Raw genomic sequence first — 21,323 nt, forward strand, 5'->3', positions numbered from 1 at the left:
ATGTATATATATATGTAAATTATTTATTGACATTCGGGAGACAAGCAATGCTGTATCCAGTTGTAGATTGAATAAATATATTAAATAATTGGTTTTGGACCTATTTCTTTAATATTTTGATAAAATATTATCCTAATGAGAGTTGTCTCCCTTGTAAAATGTGGAGCCATATAAATTGTCTAATGTGAGCATTTTCACATTGTTTTTTTTCGGTTTCACTGCAAGAAGGGATAGTGTAACTCCAGAGGGACTCTTTTACGAAATATCAGCACCCTAGTACAATTATAAAGTGATGTATTAATAGCTTTCATCACTTGCACAAAAAATCTTTCAGTTTAACTCTGGCAAGGGATAGTTTAACCCCCACAGGTACCATAATACCATGTATTACTATGCCTTACAACACTCGCAGCATAAACTTAATGCAAAAATGTTCTAAGTTCAAAGATTAAAAAAAAAAAAATAGACTTAAAAAGAAAAATCCATTTTTTTTTAGTTTTACTCAAGGAAGGGATAGTCTTACTCCAGAGGGACTCTATTGCCAAATATCAGCACCCTAGTACAATTATAAAGTGATGAATTAAAACCCTTCAACACTTGCACCAAAAACTTAATGCAGAAATATTCCAAGTCCAAAAATTTGAAAAATCTGGTTTATTCCAAAAAAAATCTTTTAGTTTAACTCCGGCAGGGGATAGTTTAACCCCCACAGTGACCATATTACCATAACTTACTATGCCTTTCAACACTTGCACCAAAAACTTACATTTGAAAAACCAACGCCGCCACCATAGTCACAACATAATGAGCTCTCCTTCTCCTAATAGACGAGCTAAAAACTAGAAAATGACTGCAAGTCAAATGCCCCTACTGCCACTTGACACCCAGAAACCTCAGCAGTTCCTGAGATTAGCTAGTTACATTGCATCGGGATTGACACGATGTGACGGGACGGGGTGGACATGAGTAACAGTATGTATAAACTAACCCATCAAATCTCATGTTTTACCTCCTATTAATATGTTATTGTTATACTTACTTGTTCCTGGACTCCATTCTTTTCATCCAAAAAGCTGTTAAGCAGTGAAAATAGTTCAGGATTACCTTCTGGTTCGACATTCTACAAATCAAATAATGCATTAGCCACCTTTGAGGATATATTGCATTAACAACAAACTAACAGCAGAAAACAAACTATAGCTTGAATAAATTTTTTTAGAAAATTAATCATAAGGTGAACTAGTGATTGCACAAATAGAAAGTGAAAAGGAAAGTTAATTGTATTACCACAAGTCTACTTATTCCTCATGTAGACTTAATCAAAACAAGCTCCGGATAAGATGGTTCTTTATAAAGAAATGTCTACCAGTTTCACCTAAACTTCTTCAGGGTAAAAAGTTGACACTTCTTTTTTTCAAAGTACTAAAATTCTGGGCACATTCGCATTGTTATTGGAGATCAATTCTGCATTGTTCTATTGTTCAATAATGGCTACATTCATTTTACAGATTTTTCCTGCATATGAAATTTATATCAATGCAATCTTAATTCAGTAATACCAGGCTTGTGCTTATAACCCTACCAACAGGTAATTTGTGCCTAGTACCCTGAATTTGTTTGGCCAATTTCGCAAAAGGACTATTGCAGTTGAGTCAAGATTACTTGTCTATAAATAAACTTAGTAAATCTATAAATAACCTTAGTAAATCTATAAATAACCTTAGTAAATCTATTAAGTAAATACAGAGATACAGTATCAACATTTGGATTCTGTAGTTTAATAATGGTTACATGTTTATGCTAGTTAAAGAGTTAACCTGGTTAGTAAATCAAATAAAAACAGCATGAAAATCTGGATTCCGTAGTCCGATAGTTTTCATGCTTTGCTATTTCCCAAAATGCAAAACAATACCATTTTATATAATGTATTTTAATTATTTATTGACAAACATTTACTAGACAAGCTGTGCTGTTCTACAACAGCTCTTGTTTAAACATTTTATTATCATGTCCAATGAAAAATATTAGATCTGATGTTATATATCGACAGTCAATTTCAAACGAGGCTCAATGAAAAAGTACACGACCGACAGTAATTCCTGGATGATTTTCCATTTTCATGTTGCTTTTATACCTACATGTAGTTACATGTACAACACATTTAACTTATCCATTTTTGCCACAAGCTGTTTAATATTCTATGTTTATACTAAATACACCCAAAACATCAAATTTATCAGCAGATTCATTATTTCAAGATTAGAATTTGACATAGGAATACATGTTATTTGAAAAGTTTTTGATTATCTAAATAAAAACAGAAAATTCCTTACTCCGTCAATTTCTGCACCATGGCCGTTTCCTTGTTTGTTGAAAGATCTGCTTTCTAGTCCTTCAGCTTCTTCTAATTCCTCCTCTTCTCTTTCCTGGAAAGTATATCAGAGCAATTAAATGTAAGTCTGAACTCATGACATTCTGCATTTGTGTAAATAGAAATAAACTTCAACTGTCAAAATCCAAGATGGCTGCCTGTCAGCCATTTTATTTTCTCAATCTGACTCAAAATTGAATTGGCATGACTGGCAACAATTCAAGGGAAACGTACAAGTGAATGAGAAATATCCTATCCAGGGTGATACTCACTGGGCTTCGCGGAGTACACAAATGCAACTTTTGACATTATTTGACTACCGGTAATCAAGATGAAAAAGATCACTTTTCAAACTAATTTTACTATGCTTATTTCCAAGTATTTAATGCCATTCACACCATATATTTTTTCAATCTTTGCTGATTTTAGCTTACTCTACTAGCCAAACATACATTGTATCTTATAAAATGTTCTTGGTAATTCATCTAACGGCAGAATTTAGTTTCCTTCATCAAATGATGCTACTTACTTAATAATATCATGACTAACTTTGGATTATTCAGAAATAGGTTAAGGTTTTCACATATTTGAGCTCTAAGACCACGAAATCCATCAATTTGTACTTTCACTTGAACAATTTAAATTTCCTAGCCCAGTCTTAACCCTATACCTTTCTACTATTGTAATAATGAGAAGGACACTTTGATTATTCAAGTCATGACATTGAGTTAAGGTCACCAACTTCAACAAACTTGATAGTACTTCAACACAGGATATAAGCCTAAAATTACTCTTTAATATTACGCTCGACACCAGAGACGTATACCTCACCATGGCAATTACCCTTTTGGCAGGTAACTGAGCTAGTAAATATACATCAATTTACAAACAGTACTGTATGAATTTAATCTTACATCTTCTGTGATGCTTTCACTGATCTTGAATCCTCGAGTTTCTGTTTTCTCAAACAAGCTAAGAGATGGCTCAATCTCTTCTTCCTGTAAATAAATTTAGTATAATCAAACTCCTATGGTATCCCTTTGTCTAGATATTTCTAAAGAGTTCTGGTCAATAGGGGTGCTCATTCTGAAGTGTAGAAAACATTAATAGAAACTCTTACAAGATCTTCAATACATCAAAATTAAATTGGCCAATATACCAGTATATCTGTCCACAAAAATCTTTAAAATGTTGTAATGTATTGGGTACCAAGATGAATGTTCCTTTAACTGAACATTTTCTACGCATCAAAATTAGTTTGAATAAGAAAATATACTCCATTCCATTACAGCAAGGTCATGTTTATATGATTATTACTTTTAAAATTGTTTGGATCAAGTTGTGATATTGAATACCTCAGGCACCTCCAATTCTGCCTTCTGATTTTCCTCTTCAGCATTTCTTAGTGCGTTTTTATGTTCAATATGGACAGTGGCTAGTTTTCGCAGTTTTTCCTTTCTTAGAATTTCTATTATCCTCTTGATGTCTTTTCTTTCTTGTACTACAAAAACAAAAAACAAAAAAAAATTCATAATTTAAAGTTAATTAAGTGCATGCCATCTTCTAGTTTTGGCTAAACAAAGAAAGTGTGAAAGTTTGATAAACTTAAACTTGGACAATTCATAGTACAATATTGTATTACCAGTGATACCCTGGTATAACAAACATTTTTTTCATTTAAATCAAAATGTGTATCGGCAATGTTGGAATGCAAGTATATTATATGCATGCACGGACCACCAATCCAATGTATGTGCATGTGCAGCACGGACCAACCATCCAAATGTGCACATGCAGCAGGGACCAACCATCCAAAAACTAATCGCTGTCGTCTCCCTACTTAACTATCGCCAATCCCTCGACGGTGACAAACAGAACCCTCATGAACAAGGTCCAGTCACTACCTTACTCTGGATGTTTCTCAGGGCTCAAAGTGGCACCTATTTTATTGGCCATGGTGCCTTAAATTCACCATTGGCGACCAGTTATTGACCTATAAGGACGTCTGCATGGCCACTAAAAAACTGTAAATTTGCGATTAGGTTAATCTTTAGAGGGTTGTAGTCAATGCTAAAATGATGTTCACAATTGAAAACAAGAGCTGTTGGAGAACAGCAAAGCTCGTCTCGTAAATGTTTGTCAATAAATAATTAAAATATGTTAATTGGTATGGTTTTCGCAAATTACATTAACATTTATATTGGTTACTTGATTAGATTGTGTTGTGTATTCATGCAATTTTCAAAACTATATACCAATTTATATATATACATGTATATATATAAATTAATAATTGAAAAACATTCGGGAGTCAAGCAATGCTGTTGTGTATTGAATAAATATATTAAATAGAAATGTAATTGCTTTTGGACCAATTTCTTCAATTTTTTGATAAAATATTATCCTAATGAGAGTTGTCTCCCTTGAAAAATGTGGACCGGTATATATTGTCTAATGTGAGCATTTTCAAATTGTTTTTTTTTTCAGTTTTACTCCAAGAATCACTCCAAGAAGGGATAGTGCAACTCCAGAGGGACTCTTTGACCAAATATCAGCACCCTAGTACAATCATAAAGTGATGTGTTAATAGCTTTCAACACTTGCACAAAAAACATTAAAAAAAAATTTTTTCCCAAAACAAATCGTTCAGTTTAACTCGATCTGGCAAGGGATAGTTAAACCCGCACAGGGAACCTAATTACTATGCCTTTCAACACTCGCAACATAAACTTACAAAAATGTTCTTAGTCCAAAGATTTAAAAAAAAAAAAAAAAGATTTAAAAAGAAAAAATCTAATTTTTTAAACATTTTATTCCAGGAAGGGATAGTCTTGCTCCATAGGGACTATTGCAAAATGTCAGCACCCTAGTACAATTATAAAGTGATGTATTCATACCTTTCAACACTTAGAACTAAGTCCAAAAAATTTCAAAAATCTGTTTATTTTTCTCCAAAATATCTTTTAGTTTGACTCTGGCAGGGAAAGTTTAACCCCAACAGGGACCATATTACCATGCCTTTCAACACTTGCACCAAAAACTTAACATTTGGAAAACCAACGCCGACGCCGGAGTGACAACATAAGCTGAGACTCCCTCTTCCTCGAAGCTTAAGAGACAAGCTAAAAATTACAGAGAAATGTTATTTTTATGACTTGGTAGCCAAATAGGCCACCTGGTAAAAATATCCACTTTGAGCCCTGATCCCGATTTTCTGGTCAGCGACCATGAAATATCACTCAATCATAAACTACAGAACTGCTTTGCTATACATTTAAAAAAGATTTTCAGTGTACAAATTTATCTTGCATGGACATGATTTTTTTTTCCTGAAACTAGATAAGATTTATATAATATATTCGTTTACAGTATGTCTAGTAATATATATCAATTGACCATGTTTTGTGACTCCAATGACATGCTTATTTGCAATGTATAGTATGTATTATGTCTAGTAATCCAAAAAAGTATGATATCTTTGTGATTATTGTCCAACTTTAAAAACTATCCTGTGGTTACTGGTATATACAAAGATCAGAAAACACAAGGAACATAGATTCTTTTAAGATAAAACTATTTTACAACTCTTGCAAATCAAGTGATATAAATCACACTTGTTTGCCCGTATAGAAGCGCACATGGGGTCTTGCTGTGGAAGGAAACTGGAGTACACCGAGAAAACCCAAATAGTTGCCCTTTACCTTAAGCCTTTCACAACCGATTTGAGTGTATTTCGAGTACCTTGCGTGCAGCTGTCAGAAGGTTTTCACCAATCCAATTTTCATTTCATGTTCCTGAAATTGTTTCCACTTTTGTTTCCTACAGAGCTGTTACAGGAAATGGATTCGAGGGAATCGAACCCTGGTCGCCTAGGTGAAAGGCAAGCGTGACCTCTGGCTCTGTGCCACCAGACCACCATAAATTCTACATTATTTCAGCATTACAGTTAGTTTTATCAGGACATTGCATGTACATGTATCATGCCTTCATGTATAACAACCTCAAGGTTACCTCAAAAGATTGCTGTGGCACGATGAAAGGAATGCAATAAAATTGTATCGCAAAAGTTGAAAGATCAGATTACCCTGTCAACATTACAAAACTGCTACTATTCATGCTTACTGAGGTATAAAGTGATTCAATGTTATGATTTAAATCAATTTATAAAATGAGACGGGCGCTAGTTCTTGTTCCTCATTAATGGAACAAATTGTTGGAAGCCGTGATGTGCACCGATATTAAATAATGCAGGAACAGACCTATTTAATTATTGTTGTGGACTCGAATATTTAAAGGAGATCGATCTACATCAAATTATTGCTATAGCCCATACCAGAGACATTTACAGATATACCTGTATACATGTCTCTGCCCATACCCATTCCAACCTGTACCAAAATGAACTTTAATTTTACCCTGTGGTGCCATTTAACTTGTACCAACTGTTGATTTTTTTCCCCAACAAATATCTTGTGACTAAAGATTCAATATGATCTATGGTTTCAACAGTTTGTGCGTGTACTAGTTTGCAACCGTAAGAAATATTTGGTACTATAGGCAAAGATGTGTATTGTGATATACACGTCTCTGCTATAGGGTTGGAATTAGTCCGAATTTTCTGACGATCTTACTACGTAGGCAGCTTTAAAAGGCAATATTAACACCAGAACCGTTCGGATAGGTTGGAATGTGTAACTTTAAGTGTATTAGTGTTTGGTCTACTCATAATTTGGGAAGATTATATTTCAACATTTCATAAGTGTACAAGTATCCTGTACACTAGTTAACAATTTCAAGTTTACTTTTTTAAATCAAAACCGATATTCATGTCAAAAATGTACGTCTGGTTAACAATAGCATTGTTTGGTTTTCACTTCAATGGACGATTGTTCCCCGCTAACCGATCCGATTTAGATCTAGCATCGCCTACCAATCCCGATGTTCAACTAACAGGACATTGTTAAAGAAAGATTCATACATTTTGCATTACACATTTGTGTACTCATGTTTAAGCAGAAAAGTATCAAATGAATCTAAATTCATTAAGGATACCTTTTTGAAGAATATGTCATGATTGCTGTATTTAATGGTATTTGCGGAATGCCTACATATTTTCTACAGCATGCGCAACTCCGAATATCCCGCCTGTAATTCTACCGGAAACGGTGGCGTATATAGTAAAAGCAAAAACGACTGCGGAAATACGTTACGGATAAAATTTTCCAATATAAGGCACCAACCATTTAACTTTTTGAGGGGGGGGGGGGGGGGGGGGGGGGGGGTTGTTGTTGTTGTTGGCAGTTTTGACGGAAAAAAAGTTTGTAAATTAGAGCTAAAACAAGAAATATCTTTAAACAAGATAAACGGCATAGTTTTAATGCTGGTGGTTATAATGTAAAACTACTGGTGAAATAAGTTAACGAACTACATTGTAATTAATAAATGCGCAGTTTCAGCACGGATAACAAAATTATATCAGTTTGAATCATTCTTGGTGATAATAAGACTGCAAATGTGTCATTTGAATAGATGCATCCACTTATTCAGCTTGCATTCAATTTAAAAGGGACATCACGGTAAAAACGTTGCAATTTTCACTGAATGTACGCGTTTTGTTCCTTTCCAGTTATGTTTCTGTGCTGTCCCAATGTTCACAGTCAATCCCTATGTCCAGCTTGACCACTCGATTTAGTTGGGAATCCCCCTCTAAATTTAGCGCGGAAATTATTTTTAAATCATTACGTGACTGTTTTGAAATCGTGGCAGCACAAACACATGATAGTTTACAAGGCGATATCTATATTCCATCTGGGTTAGTTGGATAACGATATTATACAGTGGTTTAAATGTTAAATAACACGTTCTGTATATATTACGGCACACATATTTACATGCATGTGTAAATAAGTGTAAACATTGTTCATATAGTATAGTGACAGTACATGTAGCGATGTACTGGTACAGACTGTATAAATATTACCGAGTTTGTGGAACTATTACCGAGATTGTGGAAATCTTACCGAGTTTGTGTAAATATTACCGAGATTGTCATGACCTACTATCAAACAATCAAGCAGAATACGAGCGGCGTCCGTATTACTGCTGTTTTCATGTTTGAACTGTACAGTCTATTGTACTGCTTCCCAAGTTTAATTCTAGGATTGTGTTTGACCCATTTTCCTATTATTCTCTTCATTGCGAAAGCTGTTATCGTTTTCAACCGCAGTCGATTCACATTGGAAGCCATTTTTGTTTCCATGTGTTTTAGTTTGTTGTGCGCATGCATTTATCGTATATGTCACAATATTTTTGCATATTCAGATTGTTGATCAGCGAATTGTGATAACCTTTTAATAATTGATAATTGATGTTTTTATGTACATACATCATCGAATTCGAATGGTTATTGTTCAGAAGGTTATTTTTTTAAAAGATATACCCAATAATATGATAAAAAATACAAAATAAATATTGGTTTACCGTGAGGTTCCTTTAACTTTGTTTCGTTTTTAACTGTATATCTGCATTTTGCATTGACCGCTACATTGACCAATCCAATATTTCATCTTGACCAGTAACGCCACCTGTCGCGTCATATCCGGGGCCAAAACAAAATTAGACGGCTATGCCGAAAAAGATAAACGGCATAGATTTAATACTAGTGGTTATAGGCCTAATGTGAAACTGCTGGTGAAATAAATTAACGAACTAACGCGTTTCAGCAAGGATTATATCAGCTTTGAATCATTTTTGGTGATAATAAGACTGCATTTGAATCAGGAATATAATCTTATTAATGTGTCATTTGAAAAGATACATCCGCTTATTCTTTGTTTCGTTTTTAACTGCATGCTGCATTTTGCAGTTACCGCTACATTGACCGATCACATACTTCATCTTGACCAGTAACGCCACCTGTCGCGTCATATCCGGGGCCAAAAGAATATTATACGGCTATGCCGAATGATGCATTAAAAAGATCATACATAATTGTTTTGACTATCTAATACAAGTGTAATTTCAAAACTATTGTGTGAAATCTATTCTTACAATAGCATTATAAAAGTGATTGCGATGTATTAAATTATTGTTTTGTTTCAATCTGCATATATAACAGCTGGTATTGCTTTATTTTATCAAACTTATTGATCACACCAAACATACTTAATTACCTCCCTTTACTAAGTGGGCAATCAAGATATTTTCTAATATTTGACATACAGCACATTAGATCTGTATCCTTATCATTTAAAAGTTGGACTGCTGTACAGGATGAATGATCCAATTTTATAAACTGATATAGATAGCAACTGGTGATGAAATAACAAATATTAACACTTTATTTTCAAAAGAAATGAAATACATGTATTCAGAATGCCATTGGAAAATTAAAAAAAAAACTTTTGAAAAGTTTAAATGGAAGTAAAAATATTAAGAGTTATTAAACTTTGATATAACGGATATGAAAAAAAAGATTGTTGCTGAAATTTTTTGACAAAAAAAAAGTTTGCCTTTCATTCTAGGCAGAAAAAAATAAACTGTTTTTCATCGAGTTTGAAAAAAAAATGACCCGATAAAAATCCAGGCCCCCCTTGAAGTTAAATGGTCGGTGCCTAAGGCAATTTCCAACGAGTGAATTGCAGAGCTTTCAGGTGATATAGCTTATCAATTTCACTACTGATCATTATCACGAATTTATCTCCATCCAACATAACTTACAAGATAAAGACCTACAAGGGATTACTCTGCTTGGAACGATTCTGGATCCCGAAATTAATCTGAAATGAACTTGATATTAACTCAATGTTCAAAGATGCTAAGTCGGCGATAGTTACATAGAATGACAACCACGGTATATATTATATAACTAACTTGATGGTCACTTTTCAGACAGAAATAACTGCATACTAAAGACGAAGCACCATAATATTTCCTAGGGATGCAAATTATTATCTTTAAATTCAAAAGATCAAATGAGACGCTCAAACTTTTGGAGGGCAACAATAAAGCTTGATGTAAATTTTTATTATAGCATGACATGTGCTACAGTCTAAATCTAACATTGTTTCCATTTGATATGTCTTTGTTGAAGATGTACTACATCTTAAATGTTCAACGTGTGGTTCATTGTCTGGAAATAGGTGTATATACGTGTCATGTCAATATAACAATCATGTCAAGGCTTGAGGGGTAACTGTGGCTGGGTTTTGGTAGGCTATTCCGACCCATTACACAGCATTTCCACTTCACCAATCAATTGAAGATAGATGTTTTAACCTCTGACCCTATAGCTACTCCGGTATACAGTTTAAAGTTTATCCACAAGTACGTCAATCTAGGATAATTATAAGATGAATATCTCCGAGATGTACGTTTATATTGATGGTTAGATATCAAAACATTTCGACTGGTTAGAATGACAAATCAAAAGGCCTAAAGGGCAAACTGACGACCACTCGGTAATGAGACCCATCTTCAATCAAAATATGGTGTTCAGGAAAATATGCCATGCACATTATAAATAGGTCAATGTATTCAAACAGACGAAACCTATGACGTTGTGTAGGAGAAAACCCTATGACTAATTACCCCAATTAGTATTGAAAACAGTTTAAATACATCCTTCACATATACACAGTAACACCCAATCACTACAATTTTACCCACTTCACATTTTATACTATCACAAACTTAAACGTTCGCCGCTGAAGATTTATTTTTAATTTACACATCCCTGTGGTCACAGTGACATAACAGCTAGGCGGGCACCTTGTGTCGTAATTGTTTTTCGGTTCCGTGTGTTAAAAGGGAGAAGTCATGCCTTGCTGTGTGGGAAGTAGATGGCTATCTTATATAAATCTAACTTATGTCTCTATTTTGACCAAGATTTGTTCACGATAATTTTATTTAATGGTAGATTACTTGTATCCCCCGGTCACCGTTTTCACAAACTGACGTATCGCTTAACACAATTGACGACAATGTTTACAAAATGCGCGAGATAAAGTTTGGTTACAACAGTAAACATCGCCTACATTATCCCGCCTGTTGCTACGTTCGTCTTGTTATGATAGACCAAATACATTTAAATTTCATACATTATTCAATTACGTAACTCAAAACGAACTTATTACATTGGCTAAATTTATTACATGTATTTGATATGAGATAATTCACAATACTGATGTCCATCATGTGTTTACCATGCATTATTGTTACCACTTGTTTGTCACCTACTCCTATAACATAAGAGGCCGCTGGTCGGCTCTTTTTCTATCGGATATTATTTTGCCGACTGCGACGGCGCCTGTCAAAAGTATCTCGCCGTGTAAAACCTCCAACATTGTTGGAGTAGTTTGTCACCCTGTACGGTTTACGAGAATAAACAAACATTGTCATCTATATTCACTATACAAGTACCTGGTCAGTTATCTAAAGTTCGGTGGAGTGAAAACAGACGATATAAGTGAAATATGCTGTGTTCGTCTTCAAAAATCATTCATGACGAATAATACCACAAATACTAGTCCCTTCAATGTTTAGATTTAAGATTTTAATTGAATCCCACTGCATGTATAGTTAGGTAATCATGATGCGGTTGTATACGACAAATTTCACATTTATTATTCAAATATTTCTTTATTAAAGTGTCACACATCAGATGCACAATACACATACATAGATAACAGTTAAGGTAAAAACAACACTTTTGTTTTAAAACACTTGTTCAAACAAAGAAGTTTTCCACTGATTAAATACTGGCACCAGTAAATCAGTAGCCAGAGTTTCCTCCGGGTCAGACACCAGACTTGGACATTTTGAAATATAGATGTCTGGTGGAGAGACCAGAGGATACTATGTTTAGTAAAAAGTCTTTCATATTGTATACTTGTATACGCCTTGCAGCATGTTTAAATGTGTCTATTATTTTGTTATGTTAAAGTAAACCGAAATGACCAAACGGAAGTAAAGCCTGCGTTACTAGAAAAGCGTGTTGCTCGCTATCCTTTCATATATAACCCCCCCCCCCCCCCCCCCCCCCCCCCCTTATACCTTAACGTCCCCCCCCCCCCCCTCCCTATATACGGATTTACGTACATAAAACCTGCCTTAGTTTTGTAATACAATTGTGTATGGCGTCATTGTTACTCGATAATGATGCGTGTCGGCCGTCAACAATACAGGTACACATTGAGAATGTATCTGCACGACAATACCTGTACATTATACACTGATGTATATATACCCGGGTTTACCAACACCCACATTATAGATATTATACGATATTCAATAGGGAAAACGATACCGTTTGTGCGAGTTAATAAGTTTGAATCAATGCGTATTTTTTATGGAGCAAAAATAGAACTCGTGTAATCTGCTGTTAAAGTAGTCCGCAAAAATTAAAGTCCGCATAAGCTGACCATATTAAACTATGGTCAGTTTTAGTGGACAGAGGTATCGTACGTTAATAATTCTTAATCCATTGCTTATGTACGACGTTTAAAGGTAAACTGAATTAGTCCGTCAAATGTATATATGATCTTTTTGATAATATAGTAAAACCCATCTTGTTGTACGGTTTTGAAATCTGCGGATTCAAGAAGATACAGAACTTTTAATAAAGAGTTCTTTATTCTGAAAGTTATTACTGGCATAGAACAAAACTACATGGTTTATGGGGAACTTATAGAAACAAAAGCTAGAATGATAACTGGACAAGAATGTTGTTACTTAGAGAGAAAAAAGCTCCATTTTGTGATGTATACCATGCTATCTCATGTCCAGGTAAAAGAAAATAAAGTTGTCTCATATTTGAAATTTCTACAAAATATTCTACGTTAATGTCGATTAATGTATATTTTTAATTACCAGTCCAAGGAAAATTTGAATCCACAATGGGTAAAACTACCTGTCAAAACATTTTGTACGACCATTTTTTTTCAAAACTGGATTTGTAATGTTTATATATAAAATGTATATAAATTGAAATATGTGTGCTATAGATTTTATAAAACAAAACAGAACATTACAATTAAAAAAAAATTCAAATTATTAATAACGAAATTCAATTGGTACAAATAATCCTAAATTTATAGAAGAAACTGGAATAATGCGAGTTATTTTCAGGAAAAAATATACACGCGAGCAATTATTCTTTTATATTTCATGTTTAATGCATTATACACATAACAAAACCTTACTGAAAACCCCGATAAACAAAACAAAATAGGATTAGGAAACAAACTTCATAAATACGTCCCTGTTCATTTGTAATTAGTGATGGACTACCATTCTTATGTTAATGGGACATGTGTTTTTAAGAAACGTACATTTAAATACATGATTTAGACAAACTAATACATTAAAATAACACCCCTGAAGCTTCTCACGGTCAATGGATCTTTAAACGCACGTGATCAACGGTATTTACCTTAAAAACATCGCAGATTTAAAAACAAAAAACAAAAAAAAAAACTTTAATTTACTTTTAACATTACCAGAGAAATCCGATTTTTGTATATTGAAATTCGGTATGTATCGATACAATGACGAGTCGGCGGAAAACAATCGTCGATATTTTTAATTCATTTATTCCACTCGAGTAGTTTCCCTGAATATAGGACATATTTTCATGTGGATATCGTAGATACTATTTAATGGGTATTGAATGATTTGATAATTTATATCTAAATTAATGGCCCCATCTCCGGGACGTATGTTCTCAATACAGAGGGGTTGTAATGACCGCAATGAAGGGGATAGATTGGTATAACCTTCAAGCTCGTTCCCAGATCCGTTTGCAAATTATGAACTGATATTTTTTTGTATACAATGTCTATGGATTAAAGATACCGTTAAACTAAACTGACGAAAAACAAGATTTTTGAATAAAAATGAATGCGCGTCAAAGCAACACCTGAAACTTGCTGCAGTGTTTGTAAACATTTAACATATTGCAAGCAGTTTTGATCGGAATCAATTCGGATATAATTAAACATCTGCTTCTATTGTTTCGAATCAAACTTGTCTGCAATGGTAAAATATTGTTTATAAACATCCCCAGCAAGTGTCAGGATGTCGGTGTATGCGCGCATGTACAATTTTATCCACAACACGTTTCTTCGTTAGTTTGGTATAAGTAGGAAAATACAGCGATAGATAGCTATATATATTAGCGACAAAAATAACATGTACACACACTGATTATATTTAATATATAATTTGTAATTTCCTTTCATCTGCTATATCAAATGTCCCGGTTTTAAATTTTCCAAATGCCGCGTAGATGACCCACGATTGTTTGTGATAGTTGTCGAATGACAGGCATCCAGATCACAGGGACTTGGCATGAATCCCAAACCCACGGTCCATATAAATATAACAGTATATACAGTTTGGAGAAAACTATCAACTCTCTTATTACACGTCATTTGGAGTATGGATTTGTTCCAAATAATAGCAAAAACCGATTAAATAGGGAAAATGCAATACAGCTGTATATTATTTAAAATTGCATTAATTTACGACAACATGAATAATATTTTTACAGAAAGATGTTCATTGAAAGCGTTGGCTACTTAGAAACTTGCCGTTACTCTACCGGAAGTATTGCATCATTAAATTGTTTGGTATTTTCCCACGTGAAAATAATTTTTATTTTTGCAGGATGTTTTATGACAAAATAAATGCGACTAAAACGAAAAATTTAAAAAGTTCTATGTTTGAAGTGATTTTGGCTATTTAAGCAACTAAGACATACTTCAATTTCGTAGTATTAACCCGACCGTGGTTTGGGAGTTAGTGCAAAGTCCCTGTGTTCCGGATGTTAATGTAATAATCAAACCGTCAAACCGTAGTGTGATCCGGAGCATGCCTGTCACTACAAGGGTATCACTTTGCTATACCTGTACAGGTATACTACTGGAACGCTGCCAGACCAGACGTATCGAAAATTCACCAACACAAAATAGACTTATCCAGAAATAGATATTTTTATCTAGACAAAAGCAAACGACCCACACGTTATCAGAATGATAAAGGCGATTATCGTCTAAAACAGCTATGAACAATTAAGATTTAAGTATGCGTCGTCAATTGTATAACCCAAAAGTATCGTGTAAAAATCGGCATCAAAGCTCAATTGCGAATCTTGTCCTAAAAGTAAGTTGTGTGTGTATGGTGATAAACAGGTTGGGGTAAACAGCCAACAAGTTGCGTATAATATGTACATACCTATGCCAGTTCGAGTGTGGATTTGTTACTAAAAACAGCCAAAATAGATTAAAAAGTAAATTTTGAAATAAATCATTTAATGGCGATTTGATTTACGACAAGGTAAACATATTTTACTAAAATGTGCTTACTGAAAGCGTTGTCTACCCAGAAACTTGGTGTTACACTACCGGAAGTATTGCATCAATTTTGGATACATTCCCATATGCAAATATTTTACATTTGCATGTCATGACTGAATAAATGCGACTTGGACGATTTTTTTAAAAAGTTAACTCTACAGTGATTTTGTTTACTTTTAGTGACAAAACTCTACCTCAATTGGCGTATAATACTCAAGGTTACAAGGGGAGTATATCGCCTCACTCCGTTACCATTGTTACTAGCCTATTGTAGTTCCCTTTAACTTAGTGGTAGTGCGCATGCCTAGAGAGCGAGAGGTCGCTAGTTCGAGCCTGAACGAGGACTGGGTAGTTTTCAATGCTTTCTAAGTTTCCATGATTTCTACACGTCCGGAGCAGCTATTCAAAAATTTATGTAGTTCAGCCTTCATCTTTTTCTTTTTTTTTTTTTTTGCAATTTCAAATTTGAAAGCGAAACAAATCTTCATTTTTGTACATTGTTTAATTATCCAGAGAGCTATACTGTATACATATAATTCCCTAAGTCAGTGTCTGGTCTTATGTTATTTTTCCTGTATAATGTCTGTTTGGAAAAGAGAAAAGTTCTTTCATTTTCGTATGAAAAAAACTCTTTCTCGTAGCTATTTTATCCAAATTAAACCACGTTTTGCACGATATTTCAATGGAAAAATAAACCAAGTCTAATATATATATATATATATGAACTATACAATGAGAACATTTCAATCATTACAACACTTACGTTTTTCTTCATCGCTCTTGAGGACAAACCCAGACATGCAATGCAAGACTGCAACGAAACATAAAACTCTAACAATCGACATCTTTGTCCAGGGCAGCATTCCGTCCACACACCTGGTATACCCCGTCTGATGAACACTACTCCGAACACAGCCCGGTGTTATAGGCCCGTGACGCACGCTCGATCGCAGATCGTCTCGCATGTGATTGGTTACATCACAAATCGAGAAACTTGATTGGTTTAAAACTCGAGCCTATACCACCCCCGCATGCTGCACGCGGATGTCGTCTAACCCTGCAGACTGCCACGTGTTAGGGTATCTTGGATTTTTACATTATTTATCATATTCAAAACTCGCTATGAACAAATTTAATTGTACGTTAAAAATTTACAAATAATAGTTGGTCTGTTGAACCGAACCATAAAATCTTCAATTTCCATATATGTGTACATGTATATAGTGGTGAATCGATTGCGGATGAGGAAATGATAAACTACGATTAATTAATACATGTACCTACATTGTACATCCTCGTCTTTAGTTATTTCAAATAATTCACGTGGATATTCTTATGTCATATTACATTCTACAGCATGCACGCCCGAATGATGCCCAAACCAATGGTCCATATTTATCATTACATATAATCATGTATAGACCGCTGACTTGGAATCCGTGCAAATTCTTATGTTTAATCACCTTCATTTATCAATCTACAGTCAAAGTTTAGTTTTAGTAATATCACCTTATACATTATAAATCCCCGTGAGCGAATTTAAAAATACAACCATTGCTTCACAATTCTCAACTCGCGATCCATGTATTTGTGTGTGCGTGTGTATGCCAATTCCCGGTGATTAATAACGAAGCGCAAATGCGCAGTAGGGGAAAATACTACACTTTTTCGCGGCCATGGCTGATTAAGAGTAAACACCTTATATACCGCGAAGGCCCATTTATCTGAAGCCCCCTTGCTCCAAATACTCATTATTCCGGAGAACCAATACTCCGAAAATTCCGTTATTCCGAAGACCAAATACTCCGAAGCCCGTAAGTCCGAAGACTCAATATTCGGAAGCCCGTTATTACGAAGACTAAATATTCGGAAGCCCGTTATTCCGAAGACTAAATATTCGGAAGCCCGTTATTCCGAAGACTAAATATTCGGAAGCCCGTTATTCCGAAGGTCCCGAAAACCGTAATTCCGGGAATCATATTCCGAAACTAGATACCGGGTTATATTTTTATTAAGATTGTGAAATAATACAGGACTAGTGAAATGAAATATTCTAACATTTCAATTATGTGAGTTTAATATTGTACGTTACATTAGATCAATGTGGGTTTTTTTTATATTTCACTAATCCCCATGAGCAAATTATACCACAAATATGTTTACTAAATGACAGTTTATATATTATATAATTAATGTTCAGCTTATATCAACCACCCTTGTTAGTGTGGAGGGATGTCGGAGGAAACAGAGTACCAGGAGAAAACCCACGTGGCCAGGCAGGTGACCCCTCTACCTTTTCACGTCCGATCGGGGAATCGAACCCCGTACACAGATATAAACTACCAGTGAGTCCGCTAACATTAACAACAAAATCAACGTGATCTTAAACTTCTCTAATTGATCTCTAAAATCTTATTGATGGTGATAGCTAATATGTAGTATTAATTTAAGCAGTAAGAAGAGATAACTTTAACCAATAGGCATAAACATATTTATTTCCCAAAACGAGACAAGAGGATTGGACACCAGTTTTGTGATGTCAACATCATCAAGGCCCTTTCCTTTAATACATATACATCAAATAGGACCCGGGACCCCCACCCCCACCCCCACCCCCACCCTCCAGGATCCGCTAGTGCAGATCATGATATTTCTAATGGTAATTCATTACCGTTATTCAAGTTCGGATTTAAAACAATTCCAACCTCTGATATACATATAGATATGTGTATAAATATGAAGTGATAGACATTTTCACAAGGCGTCTCAAGCAATCCTATAATTATATGAGCCCGTCTGTTTTTTTACCTAGAGTTAAAAAATGTACATACAATCAAAGTTATAATGAAACCATTTAATCCCTTTTAACGATACACGTATATAATATATAACTGTGTTGTGTATAACATTATATTTCATGAAATCGCCATATTTCCGAAGTACTGCACCTTCGGAATGTCCCGTCTTCGGACTAAATGACCTTATACATACAGGAGACGAATTTAACACAGAGAAGTAACTATAACTAATACATTTCACGATACTAGTTTCTACCTGTACTCCAATATTAACATAGTAAGCTCCCATGCTTTGTGTATGTATTAGTTACAGTCTACATGTATTTGGACCTTTCCGAATCCCTATTGTGTATAGCACATTTTGAGACGTTTTGGGCCCAAATACATGTACATGTAGACTGTAACAACTTCTCGTGTCCCTGTGGCTGTACCCCCTCTGTTGGTAATGTCAATAGAAAATTAATTCAATTGAATATTCGACGGTAATGACCAAATCGTTCCGGAACCGGGGAATGATAGTCTATAATTTTGAAAGGGCACATTCCGGGGATGCTTTTGATGATTGATTTTGAGAAGGCTTTCGACTCAGTTTCTTGGGGTTTTGTTGAGAAGGTTTTTCATTTTTTTGGTTTTGGAGCAGGTATAATAAAATGGATTAAGGTATTTCACACTAAATGTCAGTGCAACAATTAATCAGGGGGGGGGGGGGGGGGGGGGGATTTATCATCTTCTTCGAGGTACAAAGAGGCTGCCGACAGGGGAACCCGGTCGCACCGTACATTTTTATCATGTGTGCTGAAATTTTAGCTCTGAAATTAAGAAATAACAAAAACATAAAAGGTATTGAAATAGACAAGTGTCCCATCCTACTCTCACAGTATGCCGACGATTCATCTTTGGCTTTAGACGGCACTGAGAAATCACTTAAAGAATCTATCTCTGTATTAAATTCTTATGCACGTATGTCTGGCTTGAAAATGAATGTTTCTAAAACACAGGTAATTTGGATTGGAAATAAGAAATGTTCTGAGGACTCTTATCTCCCAGAGCTAAACTTACAGTGGGGTAGACAGAGATTTACACTTTTAGGTATTGAGTTTCACGTTAATTTACATGAGATGCCGAAAATGAATTTTGATAAAAGATTGACAAAATTGAAAACTTTAGTACAGGAAAAGGAGATCTTTAACACCTATTGGAAGAATACATATTATTAAATCACTTCTGATCTCACAACTTAACCATCTATTTATCTCTCTACCTAATCCAGATGAATCCTTTCTTATGAAACTCAATACCATTCTATTTGAATTTTTGTGGAATAGCAAAACAGACAAAATCAAAAGAGAAGTAGTTTTTCAAAAAAATTTTAAGTGGTGGCCTGAAAATGATTAATTTGAAAGCTTATGTAGATTCTTTAAAATTATGTTGGATACGAAGACTTTATCAGACCACAGCCAAATGGCAAGTCATTCTTAAAAGTTTTATAAACATAGATGTGCTAGCCAATTGTGGTGATGATTATGTACAGATTTGTCAGAAAAAAAATGAAAAATAAGTTCTGGATTGATGTTTTTAAAGCTTGGAATAGACTAATATTAATGAATGAAAAAAATACTTTTAGAGAAGATTCCATTCTGAAATCACCCATTTGGTTTAACAGGAATATAACTATTGGAAGGAAGTCAGTGTTTACTAAATCTCTTTTTGAGAAAAATGTTCTTACAGTTAATGACCTAATAAAAGATCATAGTTTGGGGGATTTCTACACTTTTCATGAGTTTCTTCAGATATACAATATTACCCCGGGTACTACTAATTTCCTTCATTACCATAGTATCTTATCGGCAGTAAAACAATTTTTATCCTCAGTTGAAATTCCAAAATCAAAGCTTCAATATCCTTTGGCACCTTTGAACATAGAAGTATTTTTGAGGAAAAGAAAAGGATCCAGAGATTTCTATAACATTTTAATACAAAATAATATTATACCTACTGGGAAAGTTAAGTGGAATAAAGAGTTTGAACTGAATGATGCAACTTGGGCTCAAATATACAAAACTCCTTTCGTTGTCACTAAAAATACCAAACTACAATGGATCCAGTATAGGATTAACCACCACATTTTAACAACAAACTCTTTCCTTTTCAAGGCGCATCTTGCCATTACTCCTCGCTGTATTTTATGCAACGCAGAAAAGGAAACAATAATACATGCTTTGTGGGAGTGCCAAGAAGTACAAACCTTACTTGTTGGTTTCACAATCTTACTTGATGCTTTATTTATTCCATTTGCGTTTAATAAACAATCCTTTATTTTTGGATTGCTATCTCCAAACTCTATTTCCTACAAAGCTGACAACGAAATACTTCTTCCTATCAAACAATATATACGCAGTATGAGATGCCTCCATAAGTCCCTCAATATCAATAATCTTATCAGCACTATAAAAGATTACTATAATTTGCAAAAATATATTGCCTACAGTCAGGGTGAAAGGGTACGGGAAAAATTCGAGAAAGAGTGTCTCTCTCTCTCTCTCTCTCTCTCTCTCTCTCTCTCTCTCTCTCTCTCTCTCTCTCTTTTTTATTATCCAGTTGTGTACCCTTTTGGTATGAATGGGTTTTGTAAGGATGTGCATGCACAGAGTAATTTAATACAGATGCTATGAATATGTGTTTATAAAGTCTCATTATGATTTGATTATGATGACAGTATGTGGATGGTAGTCTTACAATGATATGACGAGGAGGAAAGTGTGACGAGGATGGCAGGGTTTTGATAATGATCATTGATGA

The 21,323-nt window shown here is 34.5% G+C and overlaps 1 protein-coding gene across 2 annotated transcripts in view; it reads right to left on the reverse strand.

The window, feature by feature from the left end:
- LOC117316483 (MAM and LDL-receptor class A domain-containing protein 1-like) overlaps nucleotides 1-16,675 on the reverse strand; it is a 70,493-nt gene extending 53,818 nt beyond the window's left edge. Inside the window, exons 1-5 of one of the 2 annotated variants that reach the window (XM_033871091.1) lie at nucleotides 16,490-16,675; nucleotides 3,727-3,872; nucleotides 3,286-3,369; nucleotides 2,334-2,426; nucleotides 1,040-1,120 (exon numbers count right to left, since the gene is read on the reverse strand). In XM_033871091.1, coding sequence (XP_033726982.1) covers nucleotides 1,040-1,120; nucleotides 2,334-2,353 — 101 coding nt within the window. In that variant the 5' untranslated portion in view covers nucleotides 2,354-2,426; nucleotides 3,286-3,369; nucleotides 3,727-3,872; nucleotides 16,490-16,675. The remainder of the gene's footprint in view (nucleotides 1-1,039; nucleotides 1,121-2,333; nucleotides 2,427-3,285; nucleotides 3,370-3,726; nucleotides 3,873-16,489) is intronic. The other variant, XM_033871090.1, reaches the window with a different exon arrangement.
- Between the last annotated feature and the right edge of the window lie 4,648 nt (nucleotides 16,676-21,323).

This window comes from Pecten maximus, chromosome 18 (genome assembly GCF_902652985.1).
Source record: "Pecten maximus chromosome 18, xPecMax1.1, whole genome shotgun sequence".
Taxonomy (NCBI): domain Eukaryota; kingdom Metazoa; phylum Mollusca; class Bivalvia; order Pectinida; family Pectinidae; genus Pecten; species Pecten maximus.